Source organism: Ixodes scapularis, unplaced genomic scaffold (genome assembly GCF_016920785.2).
Source record: "Ixodes scapularis isolate PalLabHiFi unplaced genomic scaffold, ASM1692078v2 PGA_scaffold11__112_contigs__length_91849675, whole genome shotgun sequence".
Classification (NCBI taxonomy): Eukaryota; Metazoa; Arthropoda; class Arachnida; order Ixodida; family Ixodidae; genus Ixodes; species Ixodes scapularis.
In genome coordinates, this window is record NW_024609837.1 from 28,864,962 (window position 1) to 28,884,444 (window position 19,483).

At 47.5% G+C, this 19,483-nt stretch overlaps 3 protein-coding genes across 4 annotated transcripts in view; 1 reads left to right on the plus strand and 2 right to left on the minus strand.

Moving 5' to 3' along the window:
• Window positions 1-7,887, plus strand: part of LOC8034120 (GON-4-like protein) — a 48,243-nt gene extending 40,356 nt beyond the window's left edge. The window contains exons 20-26 of one of the 2 annotated variants that reach the window (XR_003920469.4): window positions 546-727; window positions 1,638-1,830; window positions 2,082-2,216; window positions 3,946-4,025; window positions 4,737-4,833; window positions 6,957-7,082; window positions 7,222-7,887. Coding sequence is in view for 1 of the 2 variants with exons in the window: in XM_029993673.4 (XP_029849533.2) it covers window positions 546-727; window positions 1,638-1,830; window positions 2,082-2,216; window positions 3,946-4,025; window positions 4,737-4,833; window positions 6,957-7,025 (756 nt within the window). In the remaining variant the exon portion in view is untranslated. Of the gene's footprint in view, window positions 1-545; window positions 728-1,637; window positions 1,831-2,081; window positions 2,217-3,945; window positions 4,026-4,736; window positions 4,834-6,956 lie in introns of both variants that reach the window. The other variant, XM_029993673.4, reaches the window with a different exon arrangement.
• Window positions 7,888-10,506: 2,619 nt separating this feature from the next.
• LOC8034121 (nucleolar protein 58) lies at window positions 10,507-13,368 on the minus strand. The gene is made up of 2 exons (XM_002407922.4): window positions 12,736-13,368; window positions 10,507-11,612 (listed from the first exon to the last, which is right to left on the minus strand). The coding sequence occupies exons 1-2, from the start codon at window positions 13,228-13,230 to the stop codon at window positions 10,560-10,562; spliced, it is 1,548 nt and encodes a 515-aa protein (XP_002407966.2). The 5' UTR covers window positions 13,231-13,368; the 3' UTR covers window positions 10,507-10,559.
• A 551-nt stretch (window positions 13,369-13,919) lies between these two features.
• LOC8034122 (zinc finger matrin-type protein 2) lies at window positions 13,920-19,347 on the minus strand. Its single transcript, XM_002407923.5, has 6 exons — window positions 19,180-19,347; window positions 18,938-19,087; window positions 18,697-18,767; window positions 18,116-18,189; window positions 17,710-17,855; window positions 13,920-15,632 (listed from the first exon to the last, which is right to left on the minus strand). Exons 1-6 carry the CDS (start codon window positions 19,192-19,194, stop codon window positions 15,492-15,494), a joined length of 597 nt encoding a protein of 198 aa, XP_002407967.1. The 5' UTR covers window positions 19,195-19,347; the 3' UTR covers window positions 13,920-15,491.
• Between the last annotated feature and the right edge of the window lie 136 nt (window positions 19,348-19,483).

Below are 19,483 nucleotides of genomic sequence, written 5' to 3' on the forward strand. Positions count from 1 at the left end.
TGAGTCGAACGGTAGGGAAGATGTGGGTGATGTTGACCAAGTCACAAGTGACTACATGTGGGCTCCAATTTATTATTTGTGAGCGACACTCTCATCATATAACTGCGGCCACAGTATACTTGCGGTGAGTTAAACGAGGGAGAGGTGCACCCCAGATGGCTGGAGTTAGGTGTGAAATATGCCAATCCTGCTGCCATAAACCTGGGTGGAGGTATACTTGTCCTTGTCGTGCCAGTGTCAAGCTCGACACCTCGACTGCGGCGGGGTCACGGCATTTCGGATAGTACCGGAAAGGGGTTGTGCTGGCTCACTGCTCACACACATTGACTGGAACTGCGAGCTGACCAATGTCATTGTAGTGTAATTCAGTTACAGAACCGCCCATAAATGCTGCTTCCACGAGCAGTAGCCCCCTCTCCCCCCAAGGCCCGCTTCTCGTCGTTCGTTGCGCTAAACGACCGGTGGCGGGTTTGAGGGAGGATACCGCCCTCCGCGGGAGTTCCACAACTGAGTTGTCCTAATAACGTTGGCGCCGACGGACGCAGGTGCACCTGAGCCAGCAGCCCCAGCAGCTTCAGCGCCTACTGCGCTCCCTGCACCAGCTTCAGCGGCAGCCTGAGCTGAGCTTGGACTCCCTGTGCGGGGTGCTGCAGCCCCTGTTGAGGGGCCAGAGCCACCTGTTGGACGAGCTGCAGCAGCTGCTGCCCAGTCACAGGGTGCCCGACAGGTGGGGTGGACGGGTGCATGTGGCCGAACCCTTTGAATCGGGGGGTGGCTTGCGCCACCTAGCCAGTGTTTTGGTATCAACAGTTAACCTATATTGCAAACACAAGGGGAGAGCTCCCCTAGCATCCACCGGGAATGAGAGCTCGGCCACGCAAAGACGACTAAAGGGAGGCACTGTCTCCCTTTAGTCCCAGGCCCATGGGCTCTGCCTTTCCTCACGGTGTGCGAGGTTGAAACGAGGCTGGGCCAGCCCCATACGCTGGGCCGACCTTGTACACTAAGCCAACCTCGTAGACCGGGTGCACGGAACTCGGTTTTTGAGTCCGTTCGTACCGTTCCAGTTAGCGGCAAGCTAGCTCAGGCCAACTTCCAACTACCTACACCAGAAGCGGCCAAACCGCGGGTCGCGAGCCTCATGCAACTTTTCGGGGTTCCAAGTGCGGCTTGCAGCTCCCTGGTAGCCCCCCCCAAAGAAAAAAAAGAATGGAAGACACGGAAAGAAAGGCAGCTTTCATATTAGCTGTTGTGCCGTCATACGCACCTCATACCAATAAGAAAAGACACCGAGAAATAGCTTTACAAGAGGAATTTGCTGTAGCCACGAACTAAGAAGAAGAAACATTTTAAGACAGTGCAACACCCCCTTTTTATTGTGGCACCTCACTTAAAATGGTTCCCTTTTTATGGTTCTTTCAACATGGCCATCTGGCTGTCCCTGATCTATACTATGGCCCGCTTATTTTTTCGAGATTTTTACGCATCTCTGCTCTGCCGTCGTCGCAAAGTTTTTGGGAATGCTTCGGGTACATCTTAACCGAAGGAGTGGACGAGGCATCCCACAGCGACGCAGCAGGTGGGGGAAATGCTCGCGCCGAAAAAATCCCAATGTGGTCACATTCCCCCCTTTGCAGCCTGATGTGGGACTTTGAGGAGGTCCCCCTGCCGGAAGAGGAGGAAGAGGACGCCAGCAGCTGCGAGGAGCTGACCCTGTCCCCTCCCAGGGACGCCCCCGGCACACCCCAGTGTCCCTGCTCCTGCCACCTGCAGGCACAGGACCCCCGCTTCCTCAGCAGAGCGCGGCACTGCACGCGCTGCGGCATCAAGGCGAGTGGATCCGACACGAACGACCGCGTCAACCGACGGCCGGCGTCGGCCGGAGGCTGGTTCACGCCAGAGCTGCTGAGGGGGTGCGGTGCCAGGAACGCCTCACCGAACGGTGTCTTTAACGCGTCCTGAAAAGTGGTCCCTCGATTTCGGCCAAGCACACCGGCCGGAGACGCGCTCCGGACACCGTAGTCGTACTCCACCCTCGCCTTTACTCCCTCGACTGGAGCGATGCCGTTCTTGAATTGCAGTTCCTGGACGGCCGCGTCTTCCTGCAGACCGGGAAGGTGTTGCGGCCAGCCAAGGTCACCGTCCGCCATCTTGGGCCGCCCGAGGTGGATGCAGCGGGCGTTCTTGACCGTCGGCCTTCGGAGAGGCCAGACGAGGTACGGTGGCGCACCTTTTCTGTAGAGTGTGGTCCTTCGATCTCCTGGTGTGTAAACGATGCTGGAACGTGTGTGGTAGTTTGTGTGTCTGAAGGGAACACGGCGGGCATAAGAGCTTTCTTTGTTGCATTGCATTGCGTTGCGCTTCTGGCACAATTGTAGCTGCAATATGAGACTGCAACTGGAGTGATTCAAAATTAAGATAGGTTCAATATGACTTTGTCTTTGATTTTTCTCTCCTATTTACGAGCGTCATATATTTAAAAAAAAGAAAGCGTGGCATTAGGCAGCTAGGAACCCTCGCTTGGGGGGAGATGCGAGTCGAAAAACGGCAATATTTTGCAAAAAATTTGATCTTGGGTTTTATGATGTTTTATTCTTCTTAAATCTTTATATTTCATGAAAACAAAATTAATTAGTGCCAGTTATAATCGCTAAATAATCAAATACACATTTGAAGACCTCCAGGCGACCCAGAACGACATGAATTGGAGACATTTTTCTGTGCAGTTCTTCAAGTTGTGATGCCGCCCGCCATCACATATACGTTGAGAAGTTGGCCTAGCCGTCTCCTCTTCAAGGCAGTCTTCTGTGGCTTCAATTTGTGACGGAAATTTTTTAACAAAATATCATTTTCCACATTACGAAAGAGTATACGTTGTGGACATCTATGGTAACATTCAAACACGTTTTTCTTTTTATATAATTTTAGGGCATTTTAAGGTTAGCGCACAAGAATTTTCGTTTTTAATATTCTCCTATCACAGCCAAATTTGGCATGCATATACTTTGGAATTTATAGAATGCAACTATCTAGGTTCGGTTAGAATCTATATTTTTTATATTTATGTAAATTTTAAGAAACAAGTGGTAGTGCCTTGAAATGACATTTTTGCTATTTTTAGTTTTCTTTTTTAAGGAAAAGCGTCACACACATTATATTTGTTGTTCATTGCACCCAGTGGTTTAAAATGAGCGAATTGGTTTATTTTACTAGGTTTCTTAAGTGTGTTGCCATGCCTCACATGTGCACAAGAACATGGTTTTTTCTTAATGTTCATTGCATTGAGAACCTAGAAATGCAGGCTATATTAAATCTGACACCAGATTTATAAAGTGAAGATTAAGCATCACAAACTGTAGAAAATTCGTTTCAATGTCATAAATAATAAATTAAAAAAAAAATTATTATCCTCTGGCACGGCTTGATTTTGCAAGTAAAATGGGTGCTTTCTTGCTTGCGCAAACTGTTTTTCTCACCTTCATGTTTTTTCCTTTCTATCTTAGTTTTTTTTCCGTAAATTGTGCATTTAATTTATTGCACCAGTATTCTTTTTCTTATAGATTGACTGTGGGACAACCCATAATATATGCAAACCTGCACATGCAGCTTTCTTTACAGTACTAGTAGTTTTGCATATTCTTTATTGTGCCAATGTTTTGCAGTTGTCATATCAGCACTATATCTGGAACTGTAAGGGACCCAGTCACTGCCCAAGGTTCTTACCCAGCAGTGTCGGTGGGAATTTACGAAAGCAAGTGGATATAAAAAGACTAAACCTTACTCGCTCTGCAGTACTACTGGAAACAGCGAGAGTTTCAAAGAAGTCGGCCATTTTTTTTACTCCATTTGCAGCAAGTTGGATCAGCATGCAAAGTAGCCTCGACTTGCGGCATTTACGGTGCAGCATTCAAAAGCCTGAAGTGGTGCATCGATTTTTCTCGCCAGGGTTCAAGGACGAGTGGCAGTGCAGATGGGGGAGAGGCCCGCAAGGGTAGTCCAGGCGCCCCTGTCACTCCCTGGACAAGGTTAGCCGGACACTCGCTGTACGGAACACGAGCGTTCCCTGCGCTGTATCGGTAACCAGCGCACACAGCCCGAACAGAACGTGCCGCTACTTTTCTACTTACTTGGATGCGGCAGCCGATGCGTTCGTTGCGCCAAACACTGCAGAGCTCGCATCACTTTGTGTTGTGAAAGCGTAGCTTAACGTGCCTCTTTTTGATGACGGTGGAACTTGTGTGTTCAGTCCCATTTGGGATTACCAACTATCGCTGTTACGATTACCGTTTTTAACAAGGATCTGCAAATGGCATTTCGGATCAAATAGTATGGCGTCATCTCCAGTTTCGATACTGTAGAAAAAGTCAAGGTGTCACGACTTTTCCTCGCACTGTAAAGGCTGTGAATGATACTGTGCTAATTACACCGCTTTGTTTTAACACATTGCTTACGTATAAATGCTGTGGGCTGCTCTCTTGAGGCTAGACAGGAAGGGTTTTGACGAGTTGGAGAATAAAAATTTCAGCAATTGCGTGACTGAATGGTGTCGACAATACCAACTGCAGTTGCGTATACTTGTCCGTTTGTGTCTCATTCTTTCTCGCTAAAAGTTGTATGCCCATCCGCTCTCGTAGATAGCACAGACTGTATCCACAACGTCTAGATCGATGGGATGCAGTGCAGCCAGAGTGGAGCTGTGGCACTGTTGTTCTAATTGCCTTTGTTTCCGAATCCAGGGAGGAGGACCGGATTTTGCTGCAGGCCTGTCAGCGCATGGGCAGGGAGAAAGGCCTTGCCCACACAGCGCAGGCTTTGGGAAGACCTCAGGAACAGGTGACCCTTTTTACTCTTCTCCCGTACAGCTCGGCTCGTGCTGGAGTGTGCGAAAACAGCTTCCAGGAAACGAGTAGATTTTTTACGGTTCTGTGGGCTGCCTAAAGAACTTTTCGGAAAATCTTCCAAGGCCTCTCGAACTGCGCGGCGCGGGGAAATCTGTGGCCGTTCCGACGTGCGCTCGGGCTGGCTAGTACACTCCGTACGTCCTGGGAGGTGTTCAGTTCCTTCTCTCTTACCATTCCAAGTTCGGAACACACACAAAAAAAAAAAAAAGAGAGAAAACACGTTACAAAGTTGACACATGCCCTTCTTTGTTAAGGCTCGTTCACACGGTTCTGTTTGAATTTGTCAAGACTGCTTGCATCAAGCTGTTTCTGTGGCGACCCTTACGACGAGCCAATGGGGAGGCGACGCGGTCGACGCAAATGTGTGAACCGGCCTTTATCGTCCCACTTTCTTTGCATTCTAAAATCACAAAATGCTAAGCAAACGCTTCTATTTAAAGGGGCACTGGCAGGTCAAAATCATATTTCGTTTTATTATTCGAAACAATTGAAAACGATGCCTGGACATTACCTTCAAAATTCGGAACTTGGAAACTCGGTATTTGTGAAGTAAAAAAAACAAATTCCCAAAGCCGAAATCAAAGTTCCCGCGTGATCCGCACCAGTGCAGTGATGTCAAAGATTGAGTCGTCCTGTAACTCGAGTTTCTCTCACGCCCTCAAAATACCCCTACCCGAAGTGTCGTGTTATCCCGCGTCCCACAATCAAACGTGTACAATGCTTCACTTTCGAGTTTGAAGTTCTTTTAGGGCCCTTTCAGCGGTCTTAAATTCTTTGAAACAGTGTAAGGTCAAAGACAACGTGCAGTACCCTTTTGTGAGCGACGTGAGGGGCCACGTCGCGCCGGCTCTGCAAGAAAGGCTGCCCCGGCGGAGTCACAACCGAAACTACGGTACACAGACACCAAACCCAATTGTTTTGATCGTTTGACGATTTCCTTTTCGAGTCTGAGAGGTCGTCGGGCACCTAAAAAAGAGAACTTCGTCCGATTCCCCGACTCACCGATCATCCTCGGGGCTACATGTGCCGAGCGCCGCCAGTGCCGCTCGGCACATGGGAGGATAAGAGGGCAGGAGGGAACATCACCCTGAACCCCGATTTTCAGTATTTCAAAAAGAAGGGCCATAGTGCGTTTGTAATTGCATTAAAAAACATGTTTTACTAGCAGCATTATTAAATATTATAGAAATGTCGCTTACAAAAATTCTAAATTTCCTAATGTTTGACGTCACAAGTAAAAAGAAGTGAGGAGGTAAGAAGAGGGAGAGAAAAATGGCAAAAATAAAAAGGTGCATGCGTGGAAAAAAATTTTTTTTTTGTGTTGTAGTATTTTTTTGTGTCTATGACAACAACTTGCATCGTCTTAGACAACAACAAAAAATGCGACCTTTAGGGTGTCAGTGCCCCTTTAAGGGTACTTCTGCAAGCATTGTACGACGGATTGGCGTAGCACGACAAAAAGACGATAGAAGGTGCCGCATATTTTTGGTTCGGTCTATAGGCCTCCAGCACTGAAGTTTTGGGGTGTGGGCAGCACTGTACTGTGGCTGTTTAGTAACCGCACCAAGTAAGCAGAAACGTGGCGAAAGATGGCACTGGAGTTTTCACGATGTTAAGCGCCGACGAAATGTTGTGGTGCTATTAACATTTCTCAGTAATATAGTGTTTGTTTGAGCAATCATGTAGTCAACGACAGGTTCAGAACGGCGCGGAGGCCTTTCGGTTGTCCCGCCTTTAGCGCGAGCTCTCTGCCTTCTATAACATTTAGGAATTTCACAAGCTTTGAGCGTGCACGCGCCATCGAAGCACTAAGGAAGGCAACGAGTGCTCGTTAGAGACCGGCATCCGAAAGAGACGACCTGCCTTTCTCATCGTGTCGGCGTCTGTAGAGTCTGTGGCGTGTCTACGGTGTGTCTGAGATGTACACCTGTCTGTGTACTTTTCATCTGTAACATAAACAGTTGCACTGGAACCATTTTCTAGAATTACTCGTTCATAACTCGTTCTCTAGTAGCGCCCTCTTGACGCGACGGCTGTGCTCGTCTTTTTTCGCAGCTGGGCCTGAGGCTGAGGGAACTGGTGCGCCTCTTCGAGGCAAGCAAAAGTGACGACGAAGACACGTGACCCCAGCGTTGCCTGACCGGAGTTCTCCGAATTGCGTGACTCTTCGCCTTCGCCATTGTAATTTTCCCCATCGCTCATTTCTCATCCCTGTAAAGAATGTTAATTTAAAGGAGAATTACGTTTCACTATGGATAAACCGGGCGTGTTGTGTTACGAGTTAGTACACTTGGAGGCTGCGTCTGTTTCTTGGGTGCAGATTGGGCCGACTTGGGAGTCTGAAGCCGGTGGCAGCTGCAGAATTGGGCCTTGCCTTGTGCAGAATTGGGCCTGGCCTTGTGCGCAAACTTTCTACCTTTGACGACACTTGGGCGCCCGCTCGGCGGGAGCTCGACTGAGGGCAGCGGGCACATGTGGGAAGAGGAGCTTCTGTTGATTTCTTACCATGTCACCGGATATAGTTATTTGTGTTTCTCCCATTATTTATATTATGGACACAGTTGCAGGCTGTTCCCAATGCAGCTCCAGCATTCTTGGAGATGAAATAGTCTTCGGTGGGGGTATTACATGGGTACCTGGTTGTGACAGTGGTGCCCTTGAAAGGTTTGTCATGGAATGAGAAAATTGGAAAAAAAACATGGGCTGCACAGACATTTACAACCGTGGAAAACAAGTGCAGCGTCTAAAAGTTCACAGATTCGCGAGCATATGTTTGCAGGTAGTTTCCTTTGCAAGATTCGCTGGTCACAAGCTTGGCAAAGTGGAAGTGTGACCCTGCTCTGTGCCCTTTTTAAGGCAATTATTATAAACAAGAAATCAATGTTTTTTTCTTGAAATTTTATTTTATTTGTTATGCAAACTTGTAAAGTGCAGAATCAAGTGATTCATACTTTTCACCCTCGCCAGAATAAACAGCTTCACTTGAGAACTGTTTTTGGTTTGGTAGTTGTATTCATATTGAGCCATAATATTGAGGCTGGTCCTACTAACCCTATGACAGTTGGACTGAGGAAATGGGCTCAGAAATGAGGCACGGTGCACTGGGCTATTTGGTAGACTGCATTTGTTGGAGGCTGTCCAAAACGAGTTGGCCTGCCCTCTCGAAACATGTCTGATTGCTACACTGGTCTGGAGTTTCATTTTTGGTCCCTGGAGTGCAAGGAACAGGGTTTGAGCACTGGGTTAGCCTGCTTCAATTGAAATCTGACTGTTTTGATATAATACAGTCAAGAAAAAGCCTCGTCCTGGCAGATAACGCTTTTTTAATGCGAAAGCATTAAAAAAGCCCCATGGAGCGAGCCGACGTCGTCAGCTTTGAAGCCGCGCCAAAAAATCCTTCTTCCAAGTGAAGCCAGCTCCCAGCTAAGAAACCACGCGAAAAGCCTAGCCAAACGGCACCTCGTTTCCCTGATCCAAAAGGAGCGGAGTAAAGCTGATAGATTTTGGCTTTAATCCCATTGGCTGGCACATGTCGACGAGGCTCCCATTGGCCGCTGCGCGTCAGTTTAAAAGACCGCCACCCCATGGCACTGCGTCTTCGCGAGGCAGCGGCTCCACCGCTCCACATCCAAGGTCGGCGCACCAAGGACAGCGCACGTGCTCGATTGTCGACGCAAGTACGTTGCAGACGAAAGAAGGGAGCGGAATGCGGCGTGAATGCTTTCACATTTACAACTCGTAAGAAGTGCTTAGGTGTACCTCGAGCCTTTTGATTATTCTTGATGGGACCGTCCAATTTTTTTTTGAGCCAAAGAAAGAACCATCGTGGTCTCTTTCCCCAGGAATTTTTGGGTGTGGCTCATGCTTTTTGCCGTTTTGCAACATCAAGCCTATAAAATATAACCTGTTTTTTTAGTGTGAAGTCGAGAAGCCTACAACCAATAATTGCACAAGCACAAAACATGCTAGTGATGCCTCGTTAGTATGGATGCCTCCATTCCCCAAAAAATTGTCCATGATAATCAGATAAAGTGCATGTATGCACCCAGTTTGTCCCCAAAAATATTGTCTATATAGTGAGTGAGGTATCCATAAAAGTGAGGTATATTAAGTTGTTTATACAGGGCGTTTTTTTTTTTTTTTTAACAGATTTGTTTAAACGATGCCGTGAAAGTTACCTATGCAGTTTCTGCAGGTGAGCTATATGGCCAGGGGGACATAGCGTAGGGGGCTAATCGTAACGATCAGTAGGCTAATTAAAATTCGTTAACTTTAATTAATCTAAACAGACATGGTTCCAACAAATCTGTTCCGTTTAAAAAGAAAAATTAATTTTAGACTGATAATTTTAGGTTGAGTTTTTGCCAATCACATACCATTTAGCGTCCAAAAAAGCAGAACAACTAATACATAAGTGTACAAATCTTTTTTTTTTTTTGTACGAAAGTTTTAATATAGCACATTATTTCTTACCTTCGAAAGCTCAGTCTTTTCACTGCTCTCGTCAACAATCAATTCGTCGACGAATATTTGGATTCACGTTCGTGGGCAATGAGCACCATGACGGCATTTATCATCACTTGCAAATGACAAGTTTCATGGTGTGCTTAAAAAGCAGTGGGAGCTCGTATAGGTCGCATCTAGTGAAATACTGTCACAAATACATGATTTCTCATTTTGCTTTTGAGTAGCGTTGAAAGCAATTTTTTTTAACAGTCTGGTTGGGACACGCGTCAAAAAATTCATTTTACACAGAAAGAAAATTTTTCTAGAGCAATATTGACGGCGTGAGATTTATTTTAAATTCTGTGCGCAAAATTGACGTCACAGAATGGTCATACTCTCTTTCCACGTCAATGAGATGGTGATACTCTCTCCACATCAACATGATGGCCAAGCTGATCCACCTCGCGCCGTCAATATTTGTAAAAACAATTTTTTTTTTCACGTAAAATTAATTTTTCAACATGCGTGTCCCAACCAAACTGTTAAAAAAAAAATTATTTTCAGGGGCTTTTTAAGATTGCTCACATGTAGGAATGCAAAATCATTATAGTCCCGCAAGTGAAATGTTTTGCTCGAGCGGTTACATCACGCTCCCCCACTGCACACGCTCCCGCCGGCTTCACGGCTTTCGTGACGAAGCATGTGTTACTGTGCTTTTCTTTGCGTTTTATTTCCGAGGCACGTCTGTTTTGACCGTTTTCAGCCATCTTCGGGCACAATGCCGACGCCGCCCCTTCCTGCAACGAAGCATATAAGGCTTTCGCCTTAAAAATTTCATGGTCCCTTTAGCGAGACATGACTGCCCTACCCTAATGCTGCCTACCGTTCGCCCCAACGTTTATTATGGCAAGAAGTTACTGCCGAGCCCCACAATTCTGCAATTCATTGGGACATTGGGTTGCAGCCAAACTTTTTTCGGCTGCAGTCTGCCAAGGCCTGTAGGCATACTTTCGGAACACTAGGATGCACATTTGTACTTGGTGTGGATAGTTACTGTCCGAGCAAGCAACTGCTTTTGGCACTCTTTCTTTCCCGGGGAATTGTTGGCAGGCATTTAACCTCCACGTGAAACCAGCCTCAATGACAGACAACGCGTCAATTGGGGACAAGGTACACTTTAATGGCAATGCAGAGTGGAAAATGTGATGGGACTTAGTCCTCCTCTTCCGCATGCTTCTTTTTCTTCTTCTTCTTCTTTGGAGTGACGGGCTCGGGCTTCACCGTCACCTGCTCCTCTTCCGCAGCCTCCGCACTCTCGGAATCCTTCTTCTTCTTTTTTTTCTTGGGCTTGGTATCCTCCTCGACCTCTTCCGCTGGCGCCGAGTGCCCCGCCTCATCGTCCTCCTCCTTAAACTTGCGCTTCTTCCCGCCGGAAGCAGACGGCAGTGTCGAGTCCGCCCCGGGCTGGTACTGCCTCACGGCACTCTTGTGCTCGTACCGGTCTTGCGCCGCCCTCCCACGCCCCAGCCCGCTGATCCGCCGGTTGCCGCCACCCTCTTCCAGCACCCGCATCCGGGTTTCCAGCTTTGCCCGATGCTCTACGCCAAGCTCCGTGCCCACACCGTCTTCTCCGAGCGCGTCCACCCTGGTCGCCAGCGACGCCTTGGCCGCCAGCATCCGCGACATCTTGCCCTTAAGCTTCTGCGTGCTCTGCCCGACCAGCTGGGCATGGTAGATGAGGCCGTACTTGGGCGTGTCGTGCTTGGTCTTCAGCGCGCGGAACAGTGCCTTCTCGGCGCCGAGTATCTGGACCGTTGACGCGGGGTGCTTGGCAAGGTTCAGCAGCGAGCCCGCGTGCGAGATCAGCCTCGCCCCGACTAACTCGCCCACGAGAATCGTCAGGTTTGGTGCGACGGCTGTCATGCGGTTCTTGAGGTACTCGTAGAGCTGGCTGCGGTACGAGCTCATCTGAAGCACCTCCTCGCAGAGGTGGAGGATGTTGCGGATGTCTTCGTCGGACACCTCGGTTCCCATAGAAACCTCCGCAATCTCCTTGACCTTGGCCTCTAGGTCTTCGGCGAGGATGTCCGACAGGTCAGTCTCTATGGCGTTTGTACGGAGGCCCACCTTCTGGACGGTGCGGACGTACTGTAGGTTGTCCGTCACTATCTTGGAGAGCTCGGGGAAGTGCCAGCCATACCACTCCTTGCAGCGCATAATGTAGTTGTTCAGTTCTTTGTCCAGGTCGTCCAACAGCGAGACTGCCTGAAAGGTACAAAACGAGGGTGGTCAATTAACAGTCTAGAAACTTGTTCTTTCACGCAGAACCTGTTAATTTCTATAGATAGCGCTAGGCTAAGAAACCAGTAATGTTTCGGTTCCAGCGCGAGCCCTCTGCCTTTGGTAACAGTTCAGCTCTTTGCCTGTTGCCAATTTTAGTTATGCTCCTTTCTCCCAGAGGGTGGCCATCTGAACATGCGTCTCTGTTGACCATACTACTGACCACATGCGAATGCAGCCAGGGGGCTATGTTGCACGTTTTGGACTCCCAGGAGACTGGGGAGAAGGAAATGACGTCAACAATGGTCTTTGGATGTTGATTGGTGTAGTCGCTGATGACGGTATCTGCAGAAGTTGCTATACTTCGTTTCAGCTTCGGTCCAGATGCAGCCAAAGCGACAAGCGCGAGCTCCGGGCTTTCAGCATCCCTGCCAAGCACGCGTGCTCGTGCAGTGCAAGCACTGTTCTGGGCCACATGCTCGCGCTTGTAGCATCGGCTGCGTCTGGACCGAAGCTGAAACGAAGTATAAGACACGTTCATTCACACCTACGTCACTTCCTTCTCCCGTGTCCCCTGGGAGTCCAAAACGTGCAACATAGCCCCCCTGGAGAGTCCAGTTTTGTGGTAAACAATGAAAAACCGAGTTCAGTGCACCAGCAACATCAGATGTGGTCAGAATATTGCTTTGCCACTGGCAGACACTAAAAAGGCATTTAATTGAGGATGCTCTTTAGAATTTTCGCGGTCAATTAACAAGCAGTGACATTTGCGGTAGCCAGAAGGGCTATGTTGCGCTTTTTGCACTCCCAGGAGACTAGGGAGAGGGAAGTGACGTCAACAACGCAGCAAATGCAGACTGGATGTTGATTTTGTTTTCTTCTGTCAACATCCAGTCTGCATTTGCTCTAGTCGTTGACGTCACTTCCCTCTTCCAAGTCTCCTGGGAGTGCAAAAAGCGCAACATAGCCCCCCAGTACTACCCCCCCCCCCCCCCCCCCTTACTTTTTTCTTAACTTCTTCAGACAACAGGTCACAGCTTCCCATCGCTGCGATAGGTCCATTTTTATTCAGAGGTTTTAAATGAGAAGCTCGAGAAGAACCGATTACCTGTATTATCATCGTGTCCACCTTATCCGGGCTGAACTTGAGCTTATACCGGGATAAGCTGTGGGCCAGCCCGAGGGCCATGGCCGTCATCTCCTTGCGCGGCAGACCCGTGATGAGCCCGTCCACCTGGGATCTGATGCAGCGCATCAGCTCCTGGATCGAACTGTTGGCCACGCAGCTGATGTCGAACTTGTCCTTGATCACGTTGCCCAGCTTGGCGTCGGCCACGGCCAGGCTCTCGTGCGCCTCCTTGGCCACGACCTTCTTGAGCACTTTTTTGAGCGTCTTGCTCATCTTGCCCTCGATGGCCGACGTGGCCGCGGCAAGGGCCTGGGTCATGTCTTCGAACTTCTCGAAGTGCTTCAGCTTGACCACGCGGGATGCCTTGTCCGGCGTTTCGAAGTCCTTGAACAGGTTGTCTGTCTGTTGGAGCTTCTTCTCGTCCAGGACTTTGAAGATGGCGTACCCCGCCGGTGATTCAAACAGGACGAGCATGTTGTGGCACAATGTCGCCCGGAAAGGGGCTTCTCGGTCACCGATAACCTAACACGTGCAGCGGCCCGCGGCAGACGCCATGACAGTTTCCCAAAACAAGCGCGTCTGTGAATCGCTCCGCGGGTGAAAAACGCAGGCGCTACGCCGGCTACGCTATGGCTATGCTGTATTAAATAATATCTTCAGAATGACGTAAAAAATGATTAATAAACGGAAAATTGAATTTATGTTTTATAAAATAACGCACATATTAATTTATGCAACTAAACTTCTGGCACTTTTTTGTTTACGCGAGTGCAGAATCTGATGGATGGATGGCTGCTAACGGCTGTAGCCTTTATATTGGGCGGAAGGTTGCGCCACCTAGCCGAATCACTTATGCTCGTGGTGATCTCTATAGGACTTGTTTTCTGTAGGTTATACACTGAAGAAAGCGCTAAATTAGAGCCCCCCCCCAAACCCTTGTTGATTTTGGTTTGGTTTTCAATTTATGAAAATTATTTGTGTGAGTGCGCATTTCATTTGCAGACACCTAAAAGCTGCCAGACAAGCCCAATGGGGCTTTGGCAGGTCTGTTTTTGCATGTGTACTTTACATGCAATAAAAATTTTTAATATGATTACTATTTGAATCGTGAGAGAGCACCAATCGTGTTTCTGATGATCAACGAAGCACATGTTTGCTCCTAGTTCTATTCAAGGATGACTTTATTCCAAAAGGGATCAGCTGACGCATTGCACACTCGAAGTAAATGTATGATAATGTACAATGTTAAAAATACATCCAGCAACAGGCACAGAAGGCAATGTCCAATCCGGAGAGCAAGTCGTCTGCTTCTTGCGCAAGAGTTGCGGTGACGTCAGAACGACGCCGAGCTCTTGACTGATTTTAAAAATAGTGGGTAGACCTCAAAGCATCTAGCACTGAGATCTATGCTCTATTCTTTTCCAGTCAGCCAATGAGAGCTCGGCGTCGTTCTGCTGTCACCGCAACTCCTGTGCAAGAAGCAGATGACTTGCTCTCCGCATATAAGAGGGAAACTGATGCCACAATCAAAAACAAGAAAAGCCACAATGTTACCACTACCAAGACAGGCAAAAACGCTAGGGCAGTCTAGATAGAGTGCTTAAATAAATACTTTATTTACCACAGTTTGGGTGTGGGCAACGTTGCTGAAACACTCAGTGCGGAAACTCGCCCTTGAAACCCAGACTGCTCGCATCCACCGAGACCAAACTAAATACGATAACAGCGCCACCCTTTAGCGACGAGTCGAAACATGAAAATTGACGAGGGCGAGTTTTCAAACTGAGTGTTTCATCATGAAAGTAAAATTCTATAGGTATTGTGAAATAGCACTGCGAGATGGCGCCACCGGCCCTTGCACGACTCCACCTCAACTGACACGTGCAGCTGTGCAGCTCCCAGAGTGGCCGCTGCAGGAGAAATGGCGGCGTTGCGATAGCCTTTAGTTCAATTCTTGAGTATGAATCAGAGTCACTTTTTCAAACTATGAGAGTTTCCCAACCTAGTTGTTCTCGTAACGTTGGGTGTGGTGGAGAATGAAAGTTATGAAAGAAGCAAAGCTTCAGAAAAACAGATGTGCCACTAAATATAAATGTTGCAACCCCAACCCTATATGAGCTTCCATGGCCCACACCTATGCAAACCATTGAGGTGAAGTTGAATTTTTATGTGTGGATCTTGCAATCTACTGGGGCTAACCCAACACATTTAAAATATTGTGTAAGCACATTTTCAGGCTTTAGAATGACTCTTTGCAAAAAAGCACAACCTTAACATTACTGCATCTATAAAAAACACACACACACACACACGCACGCACGCACACACACCAGCTGTACACCACGAGACATTGTTAGCACAAACACAACGTTGGCGCTTTTCTGCATTTCAGTCGGACACAGTATTGAATAGGCATTAAACTTTACCGCTTAGTTTGATGCCTTATATAAGGATTTTCCACACTAGGAGTGTTCATCTCAGCCATTCAATTTAGAGACAAAAACAGTAAAGACTGTCGATGATCGCATGTTTCCACTAACACTGCTGCACTGTGTACATCCAAGCAAACATCGATAACTAAGCAGCTCTGACATCCAAGTGGACATCTATGGAGCTACCTAAACTGTCCACTATGGTATCTCATCATGTCAAACAAACGCCTTTCTGCAATTCATTGTGGCATGTTTACCCTCTTCATTCTTTGGACCTATGTACAGGTGAAGTGAGACGGTGGATCACTTCTTGGAAGATCCGAAGCCGGAGAAGCCCATCATGCTGGCCATGTCTTGGTCAACTTCCACGCCATCCAGTGGATCCTGGTTCTTCCGCTTGCGCTCTTTGCGCTTTTCCCGGCGGTACTCACGAAGCTTCTCCTCCTGCAGGCAACAGCGTGCAGAGCACACACAGAGGGAGGGGTAAAAATACAGATAAAAATAAGCAAAGGAAACACGTTAAAAAAAGGGGGGGGGGTTGTGTTAAAACAAAATTTATACAAATTCTAAAAAAAAGAAGGGACGACGAAATGTTAGGCTGGGTGGCGCAAGTTGGCACCCGTTACAAAGGGTCTAGCCATTATCATCCATCCATCCAGAGGTTAGAAGATTGGTGAAAGAGGTCTAGAAAAGTGTGATAACACACAAAACTGGTGGGGCAGACGATATAACGAGAGACGGAATTTTAGAGCAAGATATAAAGGGGAGACACATAAAAGTTTCTAAGCTAGGTGGAGCGAGCCACCGTCCAATACAAAGGATCTAGCCATTACCACCCATTCATCTATACAGTAAACTTTCGTTAATTCAACCTCGACGGGACCTTGAAATTTGGTTGAATTATCCGAATTATTCAATTAAACAAAGGACAGAAAAACAGCTACAATTAAACTTCCTTTTATTGTCCAAAGTACACACAAATGGTCTGCTGCCGTCTACGCTTAAAACGCGTGTCCAAAAGCATGCTCCGGAGAGCAAAGTAACTAAACGTCACGTTCCGAAAAATTGCGCGCTATAACAAAAAAAGAAGAAGAAAAAAAAGAAAAAGAAAAGTGAGTTTTTTTAATTTGATTGTGGCGCCAGGCAGCCAAACCGTCGGCGACAAAAAAAAAAAAAAAAAAAGGGAAACGAGAACTTGCGCTTTCCGACGTGCAAGATGGACCTCACAAGATGCTACAGAAAAGCACTTTGAGAGCGCGCACTGAGAAAGCTTTACGAGCCGACTTTGCGCCGGGCAAGCAGACCGTCGGCAACAAAAAAAAGGAAAAGAGAATTTGCGCTTTCCAGCGCGCAAGATGAACCGCACACAATGCTACAAAGCGTTTTTGAGAGCTCCATGCCAGATTGGTTGCGCTGGCTCGTGTCATTCGCTAAGGTCCATCTCAACAGCGTAGAGGAGCAGGCGCATATTTGTGCACGTTCGGCTTTGCAGTAAAGGGCCTGTACGTGATTCGCCGTACCTTGGTGATTTTTCTGCCGTGGTGCCGTGCAATGTGAGTCTGCGCGCATTCGCTCGGGACGAATTATCTGATGCGGAGTCTTCCTGAGTTCGAACTATCAAACTTTTCCACCCATAGAAATGTATGGGCGCTCGCCGGGACTTTTGAACATGATCGAATTAAACGAAAAGTCTAATTAACCGAGGTCGAACTAACGAAAGTTTACTGTATTTATATATTACAAAATAAGCAATGGGAATATTTTAGAGGGAGGGAGGATTGTGTTAAAACAAATTTTATACAAAAGTTAAAAAAAAAGAGATGACAACATGTTAGGCTAGGTGGTGCAAGCTGCTGCCCGTTACAAAGGGTATAGCCATTAACATACATCCATTCATTGATCTACCCATCCATTGCACAAGCTTACGAAAACAAAGGTACGGGAAACCACATCTATTTCTCATTAAATGTTTAGTGTTCATGGCTCAGGATTTAACCTCCTTAAAGGGCAACTCCAGCCAATATTTTCGAATTTGGGATTACGACAGTTTTCAGCTCAGTCAGTGTCCCTAAATTACAAGGTTTAATTTTTTTTTTTTTTTTCGATAGTGTGGGTAGTTTTATAAATATCACGGCTGAAAGTGTGGTTTCGGACGTCTACGGCAATACCGAAACTATCGGCTAGAAAGCGACGGCAACACTGATATCAGCTGTACGGACGCGACGTCACGGTATGGTGCCTGGAGCACGTCTCCGACCGGTGTGTTTAGCGCCCTATGCTGCCCATACATCAAAAGTAGTTCCAAAGTGGCAACAAATGACGTCACAGAAGTCGGAGTGTCATGCTGTTGCATGTCGAGATCTTGGCGGTTGGTCGTAGAAATGCTAACGAGAAGCTGCGAGTAGCACAACCGAACGCGAGTGTCGCTGTCAAACCTTGAAACAGGATTTTGTTTTTTACACCGATCTCGATTTGCTGCGTCTGCGAGCAAGCCGCACAAACCCCAGTTGCAACTCCTCACCTCCTCCCTGAGCTCTTGCATGCGCTGCTCAAAGTCATAGTCCTTCTTCTTCTCCTCCAGCTTCTTCTTGTTCAGCTCAAACCGCTGCTTCACTTGGTCGAGAGACGAACGCTCGACACGCATTGACATGCCCAGATTGCGCTGATCTGCACAGGCACAAGTGCAGAACATCAGGTGTTAGCAAAAAAGCCATGGAACTACTGGCTGATTTGAAAAATGTCACTGGCTAACAGAATGGCAACTGGAAGAAGTGAATTTCTCAAAGCTACCCACAAGAATCAACAGAAACGCACCCAAACCATGGAACTGCAAAAGGTGGTGAGAAAAATCGAAGTAGCAATGGCCTATTTCTAATGCCGTGTCTGCTGCTCAGCCGGACACAGTAAAGAACAGTGGCTTAACTCACGTTTCTTTCCATTGATGTGGTCGAGGAAATTGATGGAGTCTTTGACGACGCAGTCACATACGTTGCAGTAATACCTGCGGTGTCGAGCAGAAAAGAAAAATGGAGTACTCTTTATAACCGTAGCATGAGTAACATGCACTGCACCACTCGCGATGGCTAATAAAATGGGAGATCTAGAGACGATGCGAGTTTACCGTACTGATCATTATGTATACATGGCTTGCACCGACGTCACATCGCATACTTTTGACCACCACATAAGAGAAAGGAAGGGAAGCTGCTTTTGTAAGAATTTTGAGTGACGGGTTAATCTTCTATAATCTTCTGGGAGGAGAATAGCGACATCTGTGAAAATCTGGGAGACACAAAAGAGGATCCTGGTAAGAGGGTAGCTTCTTTCCCTCTACCCTGGTGGCCATCAAAGTGCTCTTTGGATGACGACGTCACGTGCAAGCCATGTATGCAGCAGGACACAAAGAGGTAATGGTGCGAGAAAAACAACACGAAGCTCCGAGCTACTTCAACAGATCCCTCCTGCTGGGGTGCTGACAAGACCCCAGTTGTAATGGAAAGGTCCCTACCCTCCAGCTTGTGAGGCAGGCGTAGTCTTCGTGATGACACAGGTCTTGCCCAGTTTGGAGTCTAAGTCGACCTGCAAAGAATCAATGAATCCATGTAACACACACTTGCTCTTTCTTGCTTGATTTGCAATCATCACATATAATACAAGCACTCATGTTACGGCCGTAAAACTAAGCTAAAGCCTTAAAGCTTTAACGAAGCCAGGCAAGGAACGATGAGTGCGTGCGCTAGAAAACTGACCTTGTAGTCTCGCGGTTTGAGCATGTCCCGTTTGACGGGGACCGACGCCTCGGAGCCCAGGTCGTCGTCGTCGTCCTCGAGACGCAGTCGCTCTTCGGCGAGCTTCTCGTACTCCTCTCGGTCCCATTTTCGCCGGTGGTCTTGCGGTCTCTGCGAATGTCCAACGTCAGTGCGTCCACCAACCCCGTACCTCCTCGGCTGATCGGAGTCAAGCGTTTACATCGAACCGCATGAATGCTTACCGGTAAAGATGCCATTTCGTGTGTTTGTGCGAGTATTTCTGCGTCTTGATTCAAGCACAGGAACGACAGGAACTACCTAGTTGTCGGATTGGTAGCTTCGAAAGAGCCGAAAATCTGCGAAATGACGATATATGCTACGCCAACTAAACACCACCGCTGACAGAACACACAGACTGTCTTGACGTGTTAGTCCGCGCCTAATTGCATCGAAATGTTTTTGTTGTGAGCCCGCGTTAAGATAGAATTCCTAACCGTGCAAGTGTTCACAGGTAAAAAATGCCTTAATTACGTTTCAATTGTAGTG